Here is a 23,530-nt window from a genome sequence, read left to right as displayed (position 1 = left end):
CAATTTCAATTCTATTACTAAAGCACACTGACATATTACAAACAGAGGCATGTGGTAATCAAACACTCAGAGCAAATAGGTGCTAATCCAACAGCCCCTGCCCGGCCCCAGAATCTATGTGGTCTCTACCTGGGTCAAACCACGTGCTTTTGCAACACACTACACATGAAGCCCCCCCACCCCCCGGCGGGGGCGGCTACAGTGTGCATGGTCAGTCAGAGACTCCTCCAGGACAGAAGGATATTCCACCTCCTAGGAGAAGTGAACCCGGCCTTCAACTCTAGGTATCCCATCTCTCCAAAGACCCTGACTCCCACTTCAATGGTGGAGTGCTACTGAATGGGCTTGTGTGATGGAGAGCAGGGAGAACTGGGGCATCATGAAGGTATGCTGCCAGGGCCAGAGGAAACAGGGCCATATGCCCACTACCTCTGATAGGCATTTTCTTTTATGATTTCATTGTACTGGGGATGGAACCCAGGAGCACTCTTCTGAGCTACACTCTCAGCTTTATTTTTATTTTTTAGTTTGAAACAGGGTCTAAGTTGCCGAAGCTGGCCACCAATCTGTGATCATTCTGCCTCGGCCTCCCAACACACCCGGCACTTTGAGCGACATTTTAAAGGGCAGTGTGGTCAACTGCATCTACTAATTGTGGTCCCTGACACATGAAGAAGCCATTCCATCCATCACCACATCTCAGAGTGTGCAGATTGCACTGAGGTTGCCCCCAGAAGAATGGTCTCGGGTATGTTTTTATTTAACTTCTGAAGCTAATTATAAAAAGTGTTTGAACATGATTTTTGACATGGAATGGTCTTCTGGCTTTAATTTCATTAAAAAATGAACACTATAGTTGAAAAGGAAGTGATTTTGTTTCTTCTCAGCCACTTAATATCAAGAAGAAATTTCTAAATAGGAAAGATACACAAGGACCTGAGACAGACATACACATGTGGAGTTGAACACGCACACAACCATTCTAAAAATGTGCTTGCAATGAGCAAATAACTGAGAAACAAAGATTTTTTAAAATCTTGTGTAGAATGCTTAATAAGTCTTAAGAAACTCCATGACGGTAAATAAACATTTGCTTTTTTTTTTTCCTGACTAGCACACTTGGCTCTGAAAGTCAATATTCTCTTTAACAAAGATACTTCTTCCATGTTTCAAAGTCAAGAGATAGAGTAGTGGAAGCCTTCTTATTGATCTCTGCATGCTGCTGCCATGGTAATAGTCACACAGTGTCCTAGAAAAAACCAAGAGGTTAAAATCCCCACATCAAAATAACTAAGTAAAAAAAAAAAATTCCCATCAAGGGCAAACTGATTAGCTACAGAGCTTGGAACTGTGTGAGTACATGATTTTTCAAAATAACTAAAGCTTTTTAAAAATGTGAAAATCCAGAAAGCTCCCGCTCAGCCTCCAAGAATCTCCCAGCCTTTGGCAGGAAGCTCTGCTTCTAGGGATCGATAATGCAGTCTTCTTACTGTCTACTTGAAAACTGGGGCAAGAGGCCAAACCCAAGTGATTCTGTGTGGAACTACTTCCAAGTAAACATTTGGCTTGACGACATTAAAAGTTATTTTACCCTACTTGGGTGAGACGAGATGAGAGCCCTGTGAGCTGAATCTCCAAATCAGAAAGAAAAGGCAAATCTAATGGAGATGTTCCTTTAAACATGTCAATATTTCCAAAGAAATGCAACGATAGGAGAACCACATCTATAACAGTACACAGCTTACAGCATTCAAAAAGTTATTACAGCAAGTTTCAAGAAAAAACGCAGTGCATAAGGCTTTCTAAATCTCCTGAAAAGTGGTCGAGCCAGAAAAGTCGTTTAACTAGAACTTCTAGAAAGGCATAGGATGGTTTATATGCACCTTGTTGATTTCACTACTCAGTTGGGCGAAAAAAAAAAAAAAACAAGCCTTCTAAAAAGGATTTTCCTAAATACCATTAGTAATAAAAAGAGTTGTCATAAACAGTACTTTTCTCAAGTCGGAATAATAGGATTCTGTTGAAGAGAGCTGTGATCCTTAAAAGACTTCTTTTCTCCACGTGGCACCATCTTGAAGCCAAGGAGAAGACAGTCTCTCAGCCCCGCCAGCTCCTAATCTACCACCGCGGGGACAACACTGCCTGGCCTGCGTCGTTTACTATCGGTCAGGTCTGCAGAGGCTGACTCTGTGGGGACGGCCCGCCACGCCTGCCTTGCCTTCCCCACACCTAGGTGACCACACCTGGGGCCTTAGCAAACATCCTGACACCAGTCCCTGAAATCATGGCATCCAGCCCAATGCTATGAAGCTCAACGGGGCACATAAGGCAAGAAAAATGTTTAGTGAGGGGGGACGGTGGGGTGGGTGGGAGAGGGCCACGCTTCCCGGTGGGTGTTGGGGATCTTGTCCAGCATCCAGCCTTCCTCTAGGTGGGTAACGGGTCATCGTCGCCTTTACTGCACTTGCACTTGCAGCAAAGAACAAAGGGAGTGGCCAGGAGCAGGAACGGTGAGGCCACCAGGAGCAGGAGCCCAAATCCAGCAAAAATGCCCACAACCTGGAAGAAGGAAACCAAACAGTAGAGCTAAGGAAGTCAGTTTGTAGGTCCCATAGCCAAAGCATTCAAAGCACAACCAACCATCCATCCATCCATCCATCCATCCATCCATCCATCATTCATTCATCTACCACCCCATCATCTATCAATCTATCCATCTACCCATGCATGTATGAATCCATCCACCTATCATTAATTGTCCATTCTCTTCATCCACTGATCCACCATTCATCCACTCACCCATGCATCCATCCATGCATCCATGCATCCATCATATCCATCTATCCATCCATCTGTGCATCTGTCCATCATTCATATATCCACTTATCTTTCAGCTGTCCATTTTATCCATCCATTCATCCATCCACTGATCATCAGTCCACCTATCCATGCATCCATTTTTCTACCTATTATTTATCCATCCATTCTTGTATCCATCCACTGACCCACCCATCGACCTTCTAGTCAACCACTACCTATCTAGATGTTAATTCACCTACTCACCCATTCATCTACCCACCTACCCACACAAGCACTCATGTTCACTTTCTCCCCATCCATCCATCCATCCATCCAAGTTCCCTGAACACCCACTCGGAGCCAGATGGCACACTAAGCGCCACAAAGACAAAGGTGCACACGATGTGGCCCTCAAGGAGCGTGCTGCTTTCTGGTGTAGAAAGGCTCAAATCTGATCAACTGATAACAATACATTTTACAGAAACTACCTCAGCTCCAGTTGCAGAGGGATTCCAAGTGACCGACACTAACATTTACTAGAGAAAAGGAGGGTTCTCAGTGGGTGACTGCTGAGATTATAGAACAGGAGAGATAGCATGCAAGAAAGACTGGGAAAGGGCTTCGTGGTCAAGGAAAGCAGAAAGACACAGGCAGGCAGGGACCGTTACAGAATAGCCTCACCCTCGTCATTGCTGGAACTTAAAACACTGGCTGCTATGTAATTTCAATTTTTGTTTTAAAACATGCTTATCCCTAGGTATGTGTAAACTTCAGATGTAGCCACGCTGTCATCTAAACTGGGCAGTGAAGCCATCCTGGCCATCAGCTGCAACCCTACCAGGCCACAGAGAGGGCCGACCTGGAATCTGAAGATGGAGCTAGACCGCCACCTAGTGCTCAGAGTGGTAAGTACATGAAAGCACTGCACATGTGGTTCTCGTTCTGAGGCTTTGCTTCTCCTTGGGTCTGTTTTCTCTGTTGTAAGATAAACAAATGAGGCTAACGATGTCTCAGGGCCATTATCAACTCTCAAATTATCAGCTACTAAAGCATCCCAGATGTGTGAAGAAAAGGATACCTTGAATGAGAATTTCTTCTGAAAAGCAACACACACACACATCCACACACATACACACACACATACACACGTGTGTGTTTATAAGCAAGATTGCATTTAGTAAATAATGTCATGTTGCACTGATAAAGTAGATAGTGCTCATACTGAAAAACCATGGCGGTTGCCCAGTGGGCAACTTTCTCTTGCTAAACAAAGTCTGTGGCTGGATCACACACAGCGCACACTGGATGATGCTTTGTTAAGAGGCCGTGTACACTGATACCTCAGACCCCAAAAAAACACACAGTGAGGTCTTCTATAAAACATGCTCCTAAGAATCCCAAGTGCCTGATAGATAACTGTCAGTTTTAAAGGAGCCAAAACATCTCCAACCCTTGGCCACATTCTTGTCCACGGGACTCCATCTTCGCATCTCACTTGTCTACCTTGCCTCTTCCTTTGCGGGAGCTCTGACAAGCCGGGTTGTCAATCAAATGCCAATCAGTATTGGGTAAAGGCAGCTACTGCCAGAAGAAAGTAGCCAACAGAAAGTAATGAGATATGAGCACATATCACCAAGCAAAAATAATCACCTGGTGAGCATACCATGAATGTTACCAGAATAGACATGCAGAGACAGAAAGGGCAGTGGCCCAGGGTCCCGAGAGGACCCTGCTCATCAAGGTGGCATCTGTGTGTTGGTAAAGCCCCAGAGCAGCGGATGGTGCCCCCTCTAATTGTGTGAGACCAGAACACACTCACTGTGAGCATTTCCAACCTCAAATACACATCCTGTGTGGACATGGGGTGAACCAGTTGCAGAGAAACGGGCCACATTCTGAATAGTCTCACCAAAGGGTTCTCCAAGCCACGCTCGAAAGCTCTGGAAAACCAAGGTACCATCAGAACACCGGAAGGCAAGCCAAGCATCTCTACAGCACTGGAACTTGGAACCAGAACATGGTGAAAATCTGCAGAAGCTGTAGACATCATGCTGGATTCCTGGATCACAACCCAGTCCAGTGTTCTCATTTCAGAGAGGCAAAAGTCCTGTCCACAGAAACGGCTCTAAAGGCCCTGATATTTGTTTCACATGACAAAGCTGGGCATCCCAGGGTCCACTTCACTGATTCAGTGAACGGTATTTGTGGAAGAATTCTGCACAAGGCGGAACATCTCCAGGCGGGGTCCTTGCCCTTCGGCTCATCTGTGAAGGCCTTTGCTGTGAGAATCCGCATATGCCAGTCAGAGTCCTCTGCCCTTCTTGACCTGAATAAGAAGTGTCTCTTTGCTACTCAGAATAGATGGAAGAGCCAGTACTGGGTAAGAGTGTCTCCAGACAGATATTAGCATCTAAAAGAGTAAATTTACTCTAATTAAAAAAAACAAAAACAGGTCCTTCAGCTCTTCTACGTTTTGGTTGTTGGTGGGATTGTGTTGGGACACGGGCACAGCCTTGGAGCCACAGAGCTAGAGTTGAATGTACAGCAGGGTAGATGGACAGGTCCAGCCACTGCGGGCTGGTGCTCACGATGGGGAGCCCCGCAGGTAACAGCACAAAGACCATGTTGTGTACGCTGTGTCCGGGCCAGACTGGCCCCTGCCATCTCTCACTCCTACCTACTCCAGCAGGAGACCTTTTCACACAGATCAAAAAATGTATCACTAAAGGCAAAATATATTGTGCAAAACCTTTACAATACAGATCCATGATTTTTTTTTTTTACACATAGCACAATATCTTGATGGAAAGGTCCACTTGGAAAGTGTGCTGGGTAAAATATATTTGGTGTATAGTACTTTCGTTCTCATAAAAAATAATAAGAGCATTCAGATGTGGTGGTGCACACTTGTAATCCCAGCATTTGGGAGGCTTGGACAGGAGAATCACAGTTTGCGGAGAGCCTCAGATGCTTAGTGAGGCCCTTTGCAACTCATTGAGACCCTGTTTCAAAATTTAAAAAAAATAGGGTTGGGGTGTCTCTTGGGGGTAGAATGGTCCTGGGTTCTATTCTCAGTACTGCAAAATAATAATAATAATAATAATAATAATAATAATAATAATAATAGAAGAAACCTTTGATAATACCCAGAAAGCATGCTGAAAGTCCTTACAACAATTTTACTGAACTTCACATCTAAGGGCAGGACTGTTAAGGAGCTAGAAGGGACCTGGTCACAGTGACCAACTGCATTGCGCAGAGGTCATGGGTTGGCTTGTTGAGTCTCATGGAGTCTGAGGTGGGACGGCCCTTCATGGCAGATACTGGAGCACTCTCTAAGGAGCACATGAGTCTGGCAAGAAGTTCTAAGCCATGATACAATTCATGCCCAGGCCAGTGTCTGGACTCTCTCACAGGGTGTACAATCAACTAGTCTGGTCAAGACAGGGGTGTTAGTAAATAGAACAGAATAGAAATTATGTCAGCAAAAAGTGGGTAAGCTACGCACAGGTGCTTGTGTGGGGTACAAGGTACGCGGTGCATGTCTAGCTGTGGGCTGCAGTCAAGTCAGATTCAAAAGCTGCTGCTCAGAGCTTGTGGGCAGACGGATTAGAGACAGCTGGATGCAAGATGTGGGGTCAGAGCAGAACCTTAAAATTGAAAGAAGGGGATCTGAGTGAGCAGAAAGAAGAAGCAAACCAAGCAAGGAGAGAGGCTGGAGTAGAGAAGGAAGACAGCACGCCACCATGGGGGGGCCTTCTGAGAGGCCACCGGGCCGGCAATTCCGGCTTTGTATATAGAGACAAACCTTAACCCAACGTGGAGTTCCAGGAGCGTCACCATGAGGAGCCTGCAAGTTACGCCCCTCTAAGCACTGCGTTCTGCTGCTTTCAAGCCTTCTGTGTCTCCCTAGTGGCCTGGAGCCACTGGGCACGTTTGGGGTACTGTTGATGCGATGTTGGCGACAGAACGGCAGCCACAGCTGAAGAAGATGGAGCATCACACTGTACGCTCAAGACGGTCTTGCACTGGGGAGACACGGAAGGCTTGGGAGCAGCCACTATCTTTCCTTGTTATCTACCTGCTGAACTCAGACCCTCTTTAAGCTTTTTGTTAAGCACTGCTTAGAGATTAATAAAAGAGTCAGTATATATAGTACATCATGACCACGGTCATGAGTAACATGCAAATAATAATCTGAAGTTGAAGATCCATCATGTGTTAGGGGTGACCCATATTAACTCTAACTCTGGGCCAGAGCTGCCAGCAGTGATACCTCAGACTTCTTCTGGTTAGAAGGAACCACACATTTCCAGCTCCATCTCTCCATAGCACATCTTCAACCACCTGATTTAGTTTTCTAGACTATAACGCGCGCGCGCACACACACACACACACACGCGCACACACACACACACACACACACACACACACACACGTATACTTTCTCTCTCTCGTTCTCTGTCTGTGTCTCTGTCTGTCTCTCTCTCTTTCTCTTCCTGAAGTCCAAGTTCCAGGTGAGATGCCTCTTACCTGTGTCCGATGCCAGATCACAGATGCCCGGGAGTGGCCCAACTTGTTGCGGCAGGGTCCCTTGTCATAATGTATCAGGAGGAAGTCATCCTGTCAAGAAGAGAAAGGAAAGAGGTGAAAGGGGCATCAGCTCTGTGCACTGGAGACCGCAGCCTCAGCCAGGCTTCCTTTGCACACACCCGGGAAGTGGAGGCGGGGAGGAGGGGAAGGAGGCAGCTGGGAAGGCACCCACTTGCACAGGTACCCGGCTGCAGCTGCTACAGCTGTCACCCTCCATGAGGAGCATCCTGGAGGGGATGGCCGGCAGCGAGCCCTAGAGGGAGTCTCAGACTAGGTTTGTCTTCAGCCCAAAGAAGAGTCTCCTTGGCACAGTAGCCATCTCCATCTCCTGAGCTTGCAGGAAAGAGATGGTTGTGCAGATGCAGGGCCATTTAGCAAGCTGGAGAGATTCCCACTCCACAGAGCTCCTCCTGAGCCTGGCTGGGTTTGATCCCAGCAGAGCAATTCTGGAGGGATCACTTCCAAGGGTAACAACTGGCTTCTCCACTGGCCCGTGACTGGTGTTAGATTCTCATCCACAAAGCGCCCTCTCTCAACTCAGACCATTACCATATATATCATTATTCAAGATTAGCCCAGGAATATCATCCACCCACAATTTCTCTGTGGGTCCAGACTGAGCAATGATCCCCGTTTCTGACACTCAGGCAATGTCTGGTCAATGATCCACCTTCATTTCTAACCACTTCATGGGCCCATCAGAGTCAGGACACTCACAGCGCCCATCTCTGAAGATGCCCCCCCCAGCTCTGAGCCCAGCACCCCTGTCTTCCTGGGCACCAGTAAGTGCCAGGTGAAAGGCTAATCTCAAAACCCTCCACTCCTCCACAAACCTTCCCATCCTCTTGCTAATAAGGAAACGGTCAGGTAAACGGTAGCACACAGGGGCAAGGTTGTTTACTTATTTTACCAAGGCTGTAAAGAAACAGTCTTCTTCCAAGACAGGACACTGTTCTGAAATCAAGAGGAGCGGGGTCTGGGCCGCTGACCTCAGGCCCCTAAAATGAATGACTCTGTGGCTAGGCTGGGTGCCCGAGTCCACAGTCCTCTCATCTTGAGATGGGAGCCAGCTTGCTCATGCTGATTTGAGAGGCTAACCCTCCTGGGTCTGAAATCACAGTGGTGTGGCGCCGCGTCCTGGACTCCACGGTGTGACCCCAGGAAGCCTTCCCTGGAGGCTGAGTCCGCCCTGCTACCATTTACCTCCCCTTCTTGGCCTAGACTTCCATTTGCCAAAGAATGTGCAGGACAGAAGAACTCAAGTTCTGTTCTGGCCACACAAATGTCATTAGTAAAGTCAATCTGGTCACCCCTCTCCACTGCCTTCCTGTCCTCCCCGAATTTGGGATTCTCCTGTCTTTCACACTGAGGTGGTGCATACACACCTCTGATATCACGCTCCACCTGTGCATCTCGTTTTCCTAGGCTGCCTACCACCACGTCTTGCACCATAGACTCTTTTGAAGTGTGTTTGAATCCCTGTTCTGAAACACAGATTGAATCGTGTGGACCTACTCAGTTCAAAAGTCTTTAATGTTCTCCGCTGGTGGAAGTGGTTCCTGCCCATCAGAATCATCTCGAAGCTTATGGAAAATAAGGACTCTTGGGGCTTCACCCCACTGATACTAGCCTGCAAGTCTAGAAGGAGGCCTGGTCCCCAAACTCCCTGATTGGTTCTGATCCAAGCTGACCTTGCAGGAGTGCTTGGATTGGTGTCCAGGCCTCTGAACTGGAGGCCAGCGTCCTGAGCTTGATGCACAGAGCCATTCAGCATGGTCCTGGCTATCTCTCCAGCATCTCTGGCCACCTGCAAGTTCATGAGACCTTTGCCATGTCTAGTTCTTCTGCAGCTGCTGGGTTCAACACCTTGTATTCCCTTTGCCTGGTGAGCAAACACCCGTTCAGTCTCCCCCCAGCGCCATCCAGGGCAGCGCTGCCTCCGCTGGCTGCTGGTGGCCTCACGCCAGTGTGAACAGCCCTCTTTACAGTGAGGTCGGCCTCGCACAGGATGGTGTTTTCTGCTGGGTTGGGCTCAAGGTCACGCACTTTATCCACCCAGAAGGGAGCTGCTCACTTAGTGTGAGTCTCCTGAAAACAATAAAAGCTTATCTAAGATCTGCTTTTCTTACCCCCTCCTGAAAGCACTTTAAAAGCTTCTTACAATATATGCACTTAAGTGTGATTTTAAGTTTATGGATGAGCCCTTAGGCAGTAAAGTCTGCCAGGAGTCTAGCAGCACTTTTGTGCCAGGGCACATTTCCTGCTGTTCAGAGAAGTTCCATAAACTCATGGTGGGAGAGAAACAGTGCAGCAGACAATAGAGTCACAAGCAGCCAGATGTGCAGAGAAAAAACAAACACTCGGGGTAATTCCTGCATCGTGAAGGCTGATGTTTCCTGTCCAACTCTGGCTTGAAGCAACTGGCCTGGGCGCAGGAGCCAGTGTGCAGTCTGCAGGGAGAGGCTGGACGATGGATGCCTTCACTAGTCACTGATAACTCCCCTGGACTTCCTCTTGAGAAAAGGAAATAATAGCCCCGACTCACAGAAGCGCTGTGTGGATTAAACACAGCAGACATGGAGAGCAGATTGTCCAGTGCTGTCGCAAAACGATGACTAATCAATAGGAACGATCTGCTCTCTTTTAACCAGAGAGAAAGACCATGAGGGAAGGTCTTTGTGAGCAGGAAAGGTGGGGCCGTGGGTAGGGATGAAAAGCAGGGAGGCTTCCTGGGGGGGTCTACGGGGGCCAAGGAGGGGTATGGAGACAAGGGCCCAGTGTAGAGTAATTCACAACCCTGACACTTGTGTGTGCAGGACATGCTCCGGAGAAAAGACCAGCTAAGTATGCTAAATGATCCCTCCTCTGATGAGAACTCAGGGATGATTTCAGCTGATCTTGTCTGGAAACACCACAAATGTCCTTGACAAATTGTCCCCCAAATGGACTCTCTCTCCTTGGGGATCCTGTCTCTTCAGCAACACCACTGGCTTCCAGCAGCTTTTCATCTGCAAGGGTGATGAGAGCTCTTGGCCTGGAGGAAGCACTGAGAAAGGAAGAGACCTGTGTGGCCCTCCCCGGGTTCAGGCAGAGCTGGGCAGGGGCCGTAGGACAGGGGCAAGCAGAGAGGGTGCTGCACCAGGGCCCGGAGCAGGGATGTGCATCCTTGAGTGTAAAAGAGAGATAGCGGCTTTATCCCTTCCCTGGGACTGCTCTAAGCAGTACTAGAAGGAGATGCAGAAACCAGAATAGTCCAAAAAGTAAGGATTTTGTCTGTCATTTCTAATATTGTCCACCAAGAGTCCTCGGGGGCAGGGTGTGTCATGTAGCAGACCTGGCATTTCACTCCCTTCCTCTTTGGGTAAAAGCTAGAGTGGCAAATTGCAGGTCAGCTACAATACTATATGCTAATTCAATTAGAAGACGGAATGAGAAGCTACTTTGGCTAAGGAGCATTGACTCTTCACTGTGGATGCCCAGTGGTAGCTGAAAACAGGATAAAGCGTTTCAAGATCTGCAGAGACATTCAATACCCAGGCCTTCACCCCTGCCTGTCCTGGAGGGCTGACTGGAAGTCTCCAGTCATTGTGCTCCACCTTTCAGGAACAGCAGAGCCTTGTGGCCCGTCATCAAGGATGAGACTGACCCACAGACCTGGAGCCATAGTCTCCTGGGAACCGAAGTCCCCTTTGAGGTCCGAGAGAGAAGCAAGCAAGCTGAGAGGAGATGAAGACTGAGCCCTCAGGAGACCAGCACTTCTCCAGAGCCAGTTCGCAGAACCAGAACCAGGACAATGAGGTGACGGAGCCGTCCCATGGAGGTGTTTAATGACGCTTCTCACTCCCCCTGCCCACTTCTCGATTTAAACACAGAGAGCATATCAGTCCCGGTGGGCAGGGAAGGGATGCGCACTCTTGCTTACCTTCCCCGTGTGGCCATATCAACTAAAGCCCCTTTCCTGCTTGTAACCATGGCCTCTTCCATATAGACTTTTGGGATAAATGGCTAGACATGATTTGTTGGGACTTCCAGGGTCATGGGCTTCTGGCCAATGACTCCTTTCACACAATAGACAATTTTAAAAAAAAATCCAAAACTTGGACTATAGTAAAATAGAAAAAAAAAATTAAAAAGACTTTGAAATTCCCAATCTGTGGGCTTCAGATGTCATTCCAAACACAGCCTCACCACCAGGTCAGAGGAGAGCTTGACTTATTCTGAAGAAACAGAAGCTTGTGACTGATTTACTGAGCTTGACCATGAGTAGAAATGAAGCCCTCAATACAGAAGAAGGGTAATAGTTCTCCCAGATTTATTCAGTCCTCTTCAGGAACAGGACCCGCCTGTTCTTGGCCTAGGACCTCCTCAACTGCGCGAGAGAGGACCCATTGATTTTACTTCCCGGTCTGTGGTATTTATTCTACCAGAGGAGCTGAGCTGACTATGGCAGGTCCCCCTCAGGAAGAGCCTAAGGTCCTAAGATTCACAACACCCCTTAAAAGCTAGGCCATGCCTCAAGCTGTCCATGGACCAGAACTCTTTTTATTTTTTTATTTTTTTTTTCGTGGGTCTGGGGATGGAACCCAGGGGCATTCAACCTCTGAGCTACACCCCCTGCCCTATTTTTTATTCTTTATTTTGAAACCGGGTCTCACTGAGTTGCAGAGGGCCTCACTAATTAGTGGAGGCTGTCAGCGAACCGCGATCCTCGGGTCTCAGCCTCCCCAATGCTGGGATTACAAGCGTGCGCCACCACGCCCGGCTTAGAACTCTTGAGTGAGCTTCAAACAGCATCACACCCAATGAATGAACATTTTCACAAAGACAGAAAGCCCACCACATTACTTCTTTGCCTCGCTTTAGATATGGCCGGTGCCCCTTCCACCCCAAGGCTGACCCTCAGAGCCCTTGGGCCCGCGGGACTCCGGGCAGTACTCACGTCCAGCGACTCCAGGCAGTACCAGCAGAAGGCGTGCTTGCAGTTCTTGCACATCATCTGCGCACACCCCTCGTCCCGTTCGATGTAGACTTTGCACTTGGGACAGCGCTTGATGGGCGCGTCGTCCTCGTCCATTTTGAATGCAGAGCTGTGGGAGAGGAGCGATGAGCAGCCGGCACAGTGGGTCCCACCACAGCCCAGCAGCACGGGCTGCACCTGCAGCCACTGAGACCTCTTGTTATTAAATGGAACACAGCAAAACCAGAGACAGGTGCTCCAAAAACAACCCAAATAGTGTGCCTCGGCCTGACGGAGTTGGGAGGGGGGACGGCATATCTAAATGTAGATACGCAGAGAAAAACAAAACAAAAAAAAACACGGTAAAAGGCTTATAGGGAGGTGTCTGAGTCATGCATCCAGTCCTCATTCGTATATCCATATGCTTTCCAAAGGCTTCGTAGTAAATTTTATGTACTTTGCTCATGTCAGAAAAAAAGTTATGAATGTGCATAAACACAGACTATATGCTTAACTATATCTTCCTGGCTTGTCTTACAATGTCAGTTTCCCTGAAAATTCTAGTTAGATATACAGTGACTAAAGGCATGCCAGGTCCAGGCCCAGGGGCAAGTCCTGGGTCGCCTACAAACCAGCTGTGAGACAGCCCTCAAGACCTAGTTTTTCATCAGCGCGAGCAAGGGAGAAGGTCACTATGGCGAAAGCACGGGGCAGTAGCCTGCTGGTGTGAAGTATTGATTAAAAGCAGCGATAATTCAGTGCTGCTCTTGAAAAGGGAGCACAGATATTTAGGAATGTGTAGGGAAGGATGTTTATCCCATGCTATAAATTTTTAAACAAAGGCTAAAATGTCCGTGGAAACATGAAAAGATGTAGCATAAATGCCGAGAGAAACAATCACTGGTTACAGGGTGTGTTGGTGATACTTGACGGACAGTTTCATCCCAACTTCACCAGGAGAACCACAACTCCCCTTTGGGCTGAGCAGTCTTTTCAGAAAGGAATGTATTCAGGAGCACAGATCTACCACAGAGGCTAAGCAAACTCCAGGACTCTGTGTGCACCCTGGCTGAAAGATCTCCCACAGAATCAGAGTAATGAGAAAAATTAAACACTGCGTCACTCTAGTATGACTCATCTGATAGATAGTAGAGAATTTTCCTTATGGTTATGTCTCCAGGTTACCAAGTGTACTGCAATGGAAGCTTGAATTTAATGGGATACTGTTTTGTCCGCTGGTAGAAGTGAGAGGCTAAGAAATCCTAAGGAGGAGCAACTACACTGGAGAGTGTGGCTAGCGCCGGCAAGGGCTGTGGCCAGGAGCACAGTCTTGAGACACATAGGCAAATTTTAGATGATGTGCTATGGTGACCTGTCCATCACAGCCTCCTTGTCTCCAAAACATACCAACCTGGCAACTAGCACTCATCTGAGGAATAGCAGGAGGACTTCAGGGTTTTCACGTGTCAGATGCAAAAGTTTCAAAGCCAACATGACACATAGTTATTTTTCGTACTACTACAGCAAAATCACAAAACCACCTCTAGCTCAAATTCTTTAATTTAAAGCAAGCTATAACTGGATTACAGGTGGTACATGTCTGTAATCCCAGAACATGGGAATCTAAGACAGAAGGATTGCAAGCTGGAGGTTAACCTCAGCAACATAGCGAGACCCTTAGCAATTTAGCAAGACTGTTTAAAAATAAAGAAAAATATTAATAGAACTGGGGTGCAGTTTGGAGATAGAATGCCCCTGGGTTTAATTAACAGAACTAAAAAAAAAAAAAAAAAAAAAAAAAAAAACAAGAGCAAAGTGTAAACCAATCTGGCTACAGCAAAAGTAAGTTAGAATGAATGAGTGTTGTTACAAGGGTGGATGGCAGAAAACATTTACAGATGCCTTCAAGAGGACCCAGAGAGAGCCATGGCCACGCGGGACCCCGGCCTCCAACACTGGGGCTAGCAAAGAGCCCCCAGTCATGAGGCACCAAGTCCCCGGCTGAGGCTGGTGATCAGATTAAACTGTTTTGAGGTAAATGGCAGGTGTGACCTTAGAGTAATGAAACCAATGTTCTCAAGCTATTATTTTTTTTTCACAAGCTATTTTTAAAAGAAATGCCACGCAGCAAGGCAAGACCACTGGAGTGTGTCGAGCATGTTTCAGAGAGATATTCAAAACAAAAGCAGCCAGGTATGGTGGCTCAAGCCTGTAATCCTTCCCAATACTTGGGAGGCTGAGACAGGAGAATCACCGATTCAAGGTCAGCCTCAACAACTTAGTGAGACTCTCAGAAATGTAGGCAAGACTTATTTCAAGAATAATAATAAAAAGTTGGTTATGTAGCTCAAGAGGCAGAATATCCCTGTATTTAGTCCTGAGTAACACACACAGGTATGCAAATATACACACATACAAACACATACACACAATCAGTTAAAAAATGTAGTTTCTAAATTGGGCATGGTGGCACACGCTTGTAATGCCAGCATTTGGAAGGCTGAGACAAAGGATCTCAGTTTGAGGACAGTCTCAGCTACTTAGTGAGGTCCTTTGAAAATCAATGAGACCCTGTTTCAAAATAAAGAATAAAAACAAGGGCTGGGGGTGTAGCTCGAAAGCAGAATGCCCCTGATTCTAATCCCTGGTCCCGCAAAAATAAATGTAGTTTCTGGTGTACTGCATTCTTCATAAAACGCAAATATTTCTCAAGAGTCTCCTAGTATATCTGCATTATATTTAAAATTATTATTAATAAGTGTTGCTAAAGACGCAAATTTAAAAGAACAGGCATCCCTATGTACCCAAATTTATATAAGACCAGAATGTGAGGTCGTTTAACAATGTTTCACATGCCCCAAGGCTTCAAAGAAGTGCAGGTGAGTCTACGAGCGAAGCGGCCAGGTGGGGACAGAAATACGGGCTAAGAGAAAATTTAATTAAAAAAAAAAAAAACTCCACCGCAACCAAATGTGTCTTCAGTTAAGAATGACAAGTGACAGTCAGCCCCAGTTCTGAGGAGACAAGAGGGCATGGTAAGGGCTGCGGTTTCCCCCACAAGCTCCAGTCCAGGGAGGCGGGGCTGCTCAGCTCCCATGCAGGAACAGAGGCTCAGAGAAGCTGAAAGCCCCAATTTTAATGTGGAATGTACTAATTTTTAAATTTTCACAAAATAAGGCTTATAACTTTTGACTAAAATCACCCTTGTGGAATGATTTATGAGGCCTATCATGGATGAAGAAAGTAAAGTCATCAGGTTCCAAAAATCATCATTTCCATCTTAGAGAAGCTTTCTCTGCTGGTGTCAGGACCAGGGCTTCCTGCTCCACCAGGAGAGGGTGCTGTCCTTCCTCCCTCCTGCACCTCTTGAAGAAATAAGTGGGAACCCAGGCACTCTCCTTGCAGGAAGCTGGGTTTCAAACAGCTGCCCTGCTGTTTCACAAGATGGATGCTTCACATCTGACTTCCATTTACATCTTCCTACACTGAAAATTAAGCTCCCTGATTCTTTTTTAAATTCAACTAAACAAGAAATGTGTTTCTTATAGTAAAGTTTTGAAGCATCTAAATATCTATGACCCTGAGTCTGAGAAGCAGGTCTGGCTGGCTGGCATTGGAGACCAATGTATGCCAGGCTCAGAGTCCACACACACACACACACACACACACACACACACACACACACACACACCCTGACTACAGGAGCTCAGCCAAATGGCAGAATTGACCACGCAGATAGATGGATAGAACTGAACCCCGACAGGGCCAGGAGAGCAATCAATGTGGATAATCTCCAACAGGAAGAGGTGGAGTCTCAGCTGGGAACTGGGAAGCTGGGCAGAGGTCCCGTGAGCCCCAAAGACTGGTGAGGAGCTTTGTGGGAAGGACGGTGGAGAAGGCGTGGACCGACACAGAAATAAGAGTGACCCAGGGTGTGTTGCGGGACCAGTGAGCAGACCTGTGCCTGGAACACACAGGGCACAGGGTTTCGTGCTGGAGAACAGGGTGGGGCACCGGAAGAATGGGACAGACTAGTGACTCCCTTAGAGTGGGCAGTGGGCAGTAACAGCAGTCCCTCCATCAGGAACATGGCCGCCTGCCTAGCTGAATCCTGGGAGCATGCTCAATTTTTTGTAAAGAAAGACCTGGATATGATCAATTTCTCATGGTTCATCCTACCAAAATCAAGGTACATATTTGAAGGTGCAGAGTCCTGTGGGTGAACATCACCTGGCTGTTAGAAGGAAGGTATCAGGAACACTCAGATTTCCCATCTCCTTCCCAGAGACTCAGACTTTTAGAGGAACATAGCTTCCTTGGCCTCAGGAAGCTGCAAACCTGTTCCTGTTGATCCTTCTGGCACTGACAACCAATGCCCTATTCCTGTTCATGATTCTGCGTTTTGGATCACCTTTTACACAGTAAAGTCTTAGAGAATTTGCAGGTGTCTCAGGATTTAAAACCCAGCAGGGCAATGAACTGCCCCTGGATTCGTTGCTCCAGGCAGGTAGAGCGTGGTTCTTATGCATATTTATGTTTTCAGGGCCTTATATAGTGTCTATCAAATATTTCTCAAAAAAAATACACCATCAGAAAAGGAAGTAAGTGTGTGCGTTAGGGCTGAGGGACCCGTGGCCACATCCTCCCCAGAGACACTTTCCTTTCTCTAGCCCACAACTTCCAGCCCACACCTTCCGCAGCCGTTCACGCAGGGAGGGTACCTGTTCTCCCCTGGGAGGAAGGTGATGGGCATGGTCTCTGGGCAGCCTTGACCGGGGTGCCAGCGGGCTCTGCAGGCAGAGCAGAACTCCATGTCGCAAGCCTTGCACTGCACCAGCTGGGGGCTCTGCAGTCCCATGTCCTGGAGCTGGCACACCGCCTGGCAGGTGGACGCTGGGCACCACGTCCGGCATGGATCGAAGAGCACCTCTAGCACAAGGAGACAAAATGGTGAATCAGAACCGGGAGACTAAGGGAGTTGGGGGGGGGGTGGGTGTGGTCTTATCAGGGCATCACCCAACCCATTTAGCAATGAGGAAGGACATCCAGATAAGGCAGCTGAAGCGAACCCACCCTTCCATAGGCCACCTGTCTTGCTCTTCTGCCCTGCTCCGGTCCCTCCTCACCTCTAAGCCTGCTCCTGTCAGGCAATGGCACATCTGTAGACATGCCAAGTTTTTCAGGGATGCTGCCCCTGTGCCTGGTGCACACGTGGTCCCTAGGCTGTGTCCCGTAGTATCATGCCTGGCTCAAGGTCAAGGACCACACACTCTAAAAAGTTGCACCTGCCCAACCAGCTGGGTTCTCACAGCACCAGCACCATGCCTTCTCTGTCCCAAAGACAGAGCTCTGTAAGTCAGGCCTGTGTCGCCACCCCCAGGCCCATGCTAGGCACAGAGCTGGCATTCAGAAAATGTTTCTTAAAAGATGGGGAAAAAACCCAGGTGTGGTGGCACACACTTGTAATCCCAGTACTTGGAAGGCTGAGACAGGATCCAGGTTCGTGGGTAGCCTCAGCTACTTAGGCCCTCTGCAACTCAGTGAGACCCTGTTTCAAAATAAAGAATAAAAAATAGGGCTGGAGGTGTAGCGTGGAGGTAGAATGCCCCTGGGTTCAATCTCCAGTACCAAACACACACACACACACAATAGAAAAAAAAAGGGGGGGGGGAGAAGACAGAAGGAAGATGGCTGAATAATTTTTCTAATCAAATGGTTCTAATCAGATGACTGTCTCTCTTCCCAAATTTAAATGTAAGCTCTGAGGTAAATACCTTTACAATGAAGCCCACATTACTATGAAGCCTCATTTAATGGAATCAGTGTTTATTTCTGAAAACAGGATATATTGACACTTTCATTTTTCCATAGCCTTCTCCAGAATCTGCATGTGTCTAAGCAACTGGTCCTGAGACGCCCTTGGGCTACCCCTTCCACTCTCCCTCTTGTCTGGAAGCTGCTGACTTTTCAGTGAGGGGCACTGGGCCGGAGTCACATGGACTGCTAGAATTCTGCCAAGGTTCGACTGGAGACAAGCAGATAACAAGGCTGTTTTCAAAGGCCTTCAGGTAGATCACAGGTTCTTAAGCTTTTTGGCAGGAATGGCCTTGAGAAGTGATCTCAAGAGAACTAAGTTTTGCAGGAGAAACTGAGAAAACAAGCAAAGGTCCTTGCAGAGTTCTCAGCCTCGTGACTGGCAGCCACACTGGCTCAGCTCACCTGCACTGAAGACACTGAAGAAGAGGAGCTGCTCTCACTGGGGATCGGTAACAGGCCAGGGGTGGGGTAGGGTCCAAACCTCTTCAGACACGTCATCGTGGGATGGGCAGCAATTTAGTTATTAGCTCAGCATCCTTGATGTACTGACTACCAACATGCATAGATACACATGCCCTGAGATGGTTACCATGTTTCCCAACCAATGAGGAAGTCAGTTCAGAGCTCTTGATATGACATGATCATAGAACACGGAACCTGGTGAGTCCATGATGAACCAGACAGTGATGACCTAAGTCTCTGTGCACCATGTGGACTGTGGGTTTCTGTGTCATCTACTTGGCTTTGCTGTGGGTGCCAAACATAATTACAGATGACCTGTAAATGGAGGGTTGGGGAAAAGCTCAATGACAGCAGCCCCAGTGTGACCTACTGGCCAAGGATAACCTGACCAACAGAAACACTGCTGCCTTTTTTTATTAAAAATGTGAATTAAAGCCAGGCCAGGTGGCACACACTTGCAATCCCAGTACTTGGGAGGGTGAAACAGGAGGATGGCAGGTTTGCGACCAGCCCCAGCTACTTACTCAGGCCCTCCGCAACTTAGTGAGACCTTGTTTCCAAAAATAAAGGATAAAAAATAAGGCTATGGGTGTATCTCAAAGGTAGAATGGCCCCGGGTTCCATCGCCAGTACCAACAAAAAGGGGGGTGGGATTAATCAGTGGTGCAAAACTGTTCTGCAAGTAGGGATGGTGGGAGGCTGAGAACTTGACCATAAAAGATCTCCGAAGCTGAGGAGCATGCATTCCACTTTAATAACCTTTGCTGTCATATTGCAAGCCCTCAGGAGGCTCCTAGTGCTGGGAGAATGAAGGGCCCCAGCTCTTGCCTAAGTCGTAAAGATGTTTCCATGCTTGCTTTCCTAGCGAGATTCCTAGCTATTGGAGAAAGAGAACTGAGAGGGTACATCAAGAGAAGAAGAGGGGTACCCTTGTTGGCCAGGGCTGTCAGGAGCTCCCTGCAACCTGGAAGAACCTTGGCCAGTGAAGGGGCACCCCAGACAGCTCACAGAGCCCAGGAAAGATGGCATCCACTGGCTATTCCTGGCAGCCCTGCCCAGCCCTTGGACTCACACCCACAGTGGCACATCTCTGCCTTCCCTTGTCTGTGTTGTGGGCTGAGTCCAGCCTGGCCTGGCTTTAGAAACAAGTACTCTACCTGCACAACTGTGAGATAGAAGCTGCAGGGTCGGAGCACCGCGCATGCTCATCCTGAGATGCAGGACAGCCTTCCTCATCTGCTCCTGGCGCTCTGTGCTCAGAGTGCCCAGAGCAAACTGCCTGCCTCTGACCTGTGGGTCCTCCAGCCCTATTTGTGGCTCCCTGTGCTCTGGGAGCCCACTTCTCAAAGCAGGCCGCCTCTCCTCACACTCTCAAGAACACCACGTGAATCCTGGCCCCCATTCAGCCCTGGGAGAGACCACGCTGCTCCCTCTTCCAAAAGGCCCCATTGTTACACTCGGCATGGAAGGGTGGGAAGACCCAGTGAAGATTTCCACGGTAGAGACTTTAGTTTTGTGACTTTGTCCTCATAGAGTATGCTGTGGCACTGCTGTCCCTACATGGAGCGATTTCCTAAGGATAGGGTAAAGGATGATAATCCTTTCAACCTGCTGACTGCAAGCATCCTTCCTGAACTGCCAGGCCCATTATGCCTGGAAATGAAGCCCGGCTTCTATAATAGCCTCAGCATCCTTCCCACTGTTCAGTTCCACCAGCTGTGTATACGGGACAGGACTCAGTCCACAGCAGGCAGTATGGCAAAGCAAGGTGCTTCTTTACAGAATGTATACATGTATCTACCTGTCTATCTCTCTGTTACATGCATGTCTAAGAATAACCCACATGCACCCTTTACCTTACATCGTGTATTACATCCGCTATTATATATGTTATATCTGCTATTATATATTACATATACATTTTATATGAGACACATTTTCAAACAAGGCAAATAATAAATTTCTGGAATAGTAGAAGGCAATTAATCCTAACTCTTGTCTCCCAAAGATGTAATACTACTGTCGAAATGTCTCATTGGGAGGTTGAAGTTGGCCTTCGTTTCTTAACTAATCTTAATGAAACGTAGCCCTAAGAAGTCCCTAACGATATTTATGACCAGTTCCTTCTAAAAGGTGGTTTTCATTTGCTTTCATGACGTGGAGGACCATCCTTGTGCACACCCTCACAGACCCCATGATTCAGGCTGGCCGGTGCCCTAGTACCAGACCACAGGGGTGGGTGAGGCCCTGCTGGGAGACACCGTAACCTCAGGAGTCACTGACTAGTCAGGCCTGATTGCTGGTGGTCGCCTGCATATCGTTTAATCTGTCTGAGTCCTGTTTTATTTTTAAAACAAAATAACACAAGCTAGGACTTGACTGGGTTATTCCTTTGAGCTGGCACTCCTCTGAAGTGGGGTAGAGATCTGAGAAAGACCAGTCCTTGTCTTGGGATAACATGAGATGCCAGACAGATGGACACACACAGACCCTTGCAGCTCCCTCACAGTGGGTTCTGGGATGCCACAGCATGAGCACGTGGGAGTGACACCCATGGGCCACTCTCCAGAGCCATCCCCTCTGGGACCCTGGATTAGCAGAGGACGGGCAGGCTCCCAGAGAGAAAGCTGCCCCAGAGCCCTTCCCCCAGTGCCTTCTTGCCAAAGCCTCATGTTGGGGAGTGGAAAAGTGAAATTAAAATCAAGGCTACTAAATCAGATAAGATGCATGAAGTCTAAATAAAGACACATTTGCAACTGAAACTCAGGACAGGATTTTTTTGGTAACTAAATGTTGTCATGAAACCACTGAAGTGAGCTTCCTCCTAAGACACCTCCCACTGACTACATTTTAAAGGCGGAGAACAAGTCAAAATTTGCTTTCTGGTCACATCTCCAAGCTCGTTCCAGGGACTGGCTATAATCCATCGCTATATTTCAGCTCTGATTCGCTCCCATTTCATTCGGACCAGTCTTTTGTGGTATTAAATCTGAATCCTTTTTATTAAAATCTTTTGCACAGTGTCAGTAAATTGTTCTCAAGTGATATGTTTGAGAGAGATTTTTCTGACCTAAGTTAGCTTCACTTTTTATGCAAGAGAAAAACTCCTTGCTTTTTGGACTGAGCCAAAGTCTTAAAAAATAAGTTAAAATTATTAGGTAGGAAATTTGCCCAGCTGTATTTTTCATTTAAATACAAAGTCATAGAAAGTTCATATTCTTGTAATTCAATCAGCCCCCAGTTTCTGTCAAGAATCTCTCTGGAAAATATTTTCAGAACCAACTAAGTCTCATAAATCCAAATTAATCAGTTTCATCTCTCTCCATACTGGTTTTAGCACTGCGTGGCATTAGATTTACACTACAAACTGTCACGCAGACATTGCTACTTGCCATTTAAGGAAGTGATCTCTTGAAAACGAATTTCAAAGCCACCAAAAGTCCTGTTTGAGTTTTTATTAAGTTGGACCTACATCATGTTGTTTGAGATGCCTCAGGAGGAAATATAGCTATCTTTGGGATTTCTTTAAAAAAGCTTAAAAATAACAAAACTACACCCAAATGCACATGGAGATACTTTCTTTTGGTCTACTCTACCTTCCCCCACCTTCAAGAGGTTTTCACATAAACACGGCGTCCCAGGGTGTAGCCGAATTGAAAACCCTGCTGCAGACTAGACCTTGTCCAGGGAGACCAGTGGACCTCTGGAACCACAGCCAGGACGTGCAGGAGGAGCAGTACCTGCACACACCTCTTACTCTGCTCTTCTCAGATGAGACTGGGGCCCAGAATGCCTACTCAAATGAAGACAATGGGGTCCGTGGCCTTTTTGAAAAAGGGGCTGGGAGTATAGCTTGGAGGTAGAATGACCCCGTTTCCATCCTCAGTACCCCCAAAACAAACAAACAAATAAACATATTATGACCTAGACTAGTTTAGAGAGCAAAGGTTAAGACCTCTTCTGGACAGTCCACCTGTTTTACTGCTTTGTAATACAATTCCCAAACAAAGTCAACACTGCTCTGGGCACACTTGCTTTGATGCTTAATTACAACATGCAGTTCTCCTGCAGGATCCCAGGTCTGCATCAGACTCAGGGACAGCAAGGAGAGCTGGGCAGGACTTGGTGGGAGAGGCTGAGGCTAGGGCTAGGGAGATCTGGTCCCTGACCACGCACTAATGGTGGAAAATCAGAGAAGCTAGGTATCAGCCTCACTGGGCTATGATCCTCACTTGATAACAGGACTCGATTATCTACCATCAACACCAGACAGGGAATCAGTGCACGCTGAATATCTGGACTCTGGCTGACCTTTGGATAATGGTCAGTACGGGGACCATGACTGCCATGCTTAGTCTTGGACTTCCTTCCATAATGTTGTGCTGTTTCATTTCAGGGCTAGTCTGAGACGTTAGCCCTGAAGACATAGACCTTATCTGGCTGAAGAATAATGTCCCTGAGGATCACAATTCTTTAAGTCCTACCCAGAATCCCTCATCCCTATCATTAATGATGTTTCCTGGGTCCTTCCTGTGACCTAATAGATCACCAGCCAAGGCTTGCAAACTGTAAGCTGTTCTGAGAATTAAAGATGAATTACAGAGATTCAAGTTACAACAACTTTTTCTCTCTTAGAGCCTTTTCACGCCTATCAAATATTGTATAACTGTGAAGTGATATACTTCTATAAAGTTGCAAAGCTTCTAAAAGAAGTTCCCCCCAAAGTTATCCACATGCTGTTCGAGGCATCACAACTGCCTAAGAGACTGGACTACCTACCTCTTTCAAATTGTAGTTTTTTATATCTTTGCATAATTTCAGCAGCAACCATGCACTCAATCTACAAGAAAAGAATACAGACAAGCTGAGGTTCAGAGTATAACACAGCACACGCCTACTCTG

At 47.3% G+C, this 23,530-nt stretch overlaps 1 protein-coding gene across 1 annotated transcript in view; it reads right to left on the bottom strand.

Moving 5' to 3' along the window:
• Positions 1–2,427: 2,427 nt before the first annotated feature.
• The window catches only part of RNF144A (ring finger protein 144A), a gene marked incomplete at its 3' end in the record, with an annotated part of 30,752 nt that continues 9,649 nt past the window's right edge, over positions 2,428–23,530 (bottom strand). The window contains exons 3-7 of the mRNA XM_080711052.1: positions 23,408–23,468; positions 17,071–17,278; positions 12,332–12,479; positions 7,333–7,422; positions 2,428–2,559 (exon numbers count right to left, since the gene is read on the bottom strand). Coding sequence (XP_080567178.1) covers positions 2,428–2,559; positions 7,333–7,422; positions 12,332–12,479; positions 17,071–17,278; positions 23,408–23,468 — 639 coding nt within the window. The remainder of the gene's footprint in view (positions 2,560–7,332; positions 7,423–12,331; positions 12,480–17,070; positions 17,279–23,407; positions 23,469–23,530) is intronic.

Source organism: Muscardinus avellanarius, assembly GCF_963383645.1.
Source record: "Muscardinus avellanarius genome assembly, chromosome: 15".
NCBI lineage: Eukaryota > Metazoa > Chordata > Mammalia > Rodentia > Gliridae > Muscardinus > Muscardinus avellanarius.
Note: the sequence above shows the minus strand (reverse complement) of the source record. Positions and strands in the feature narration are given on the sequence as shown.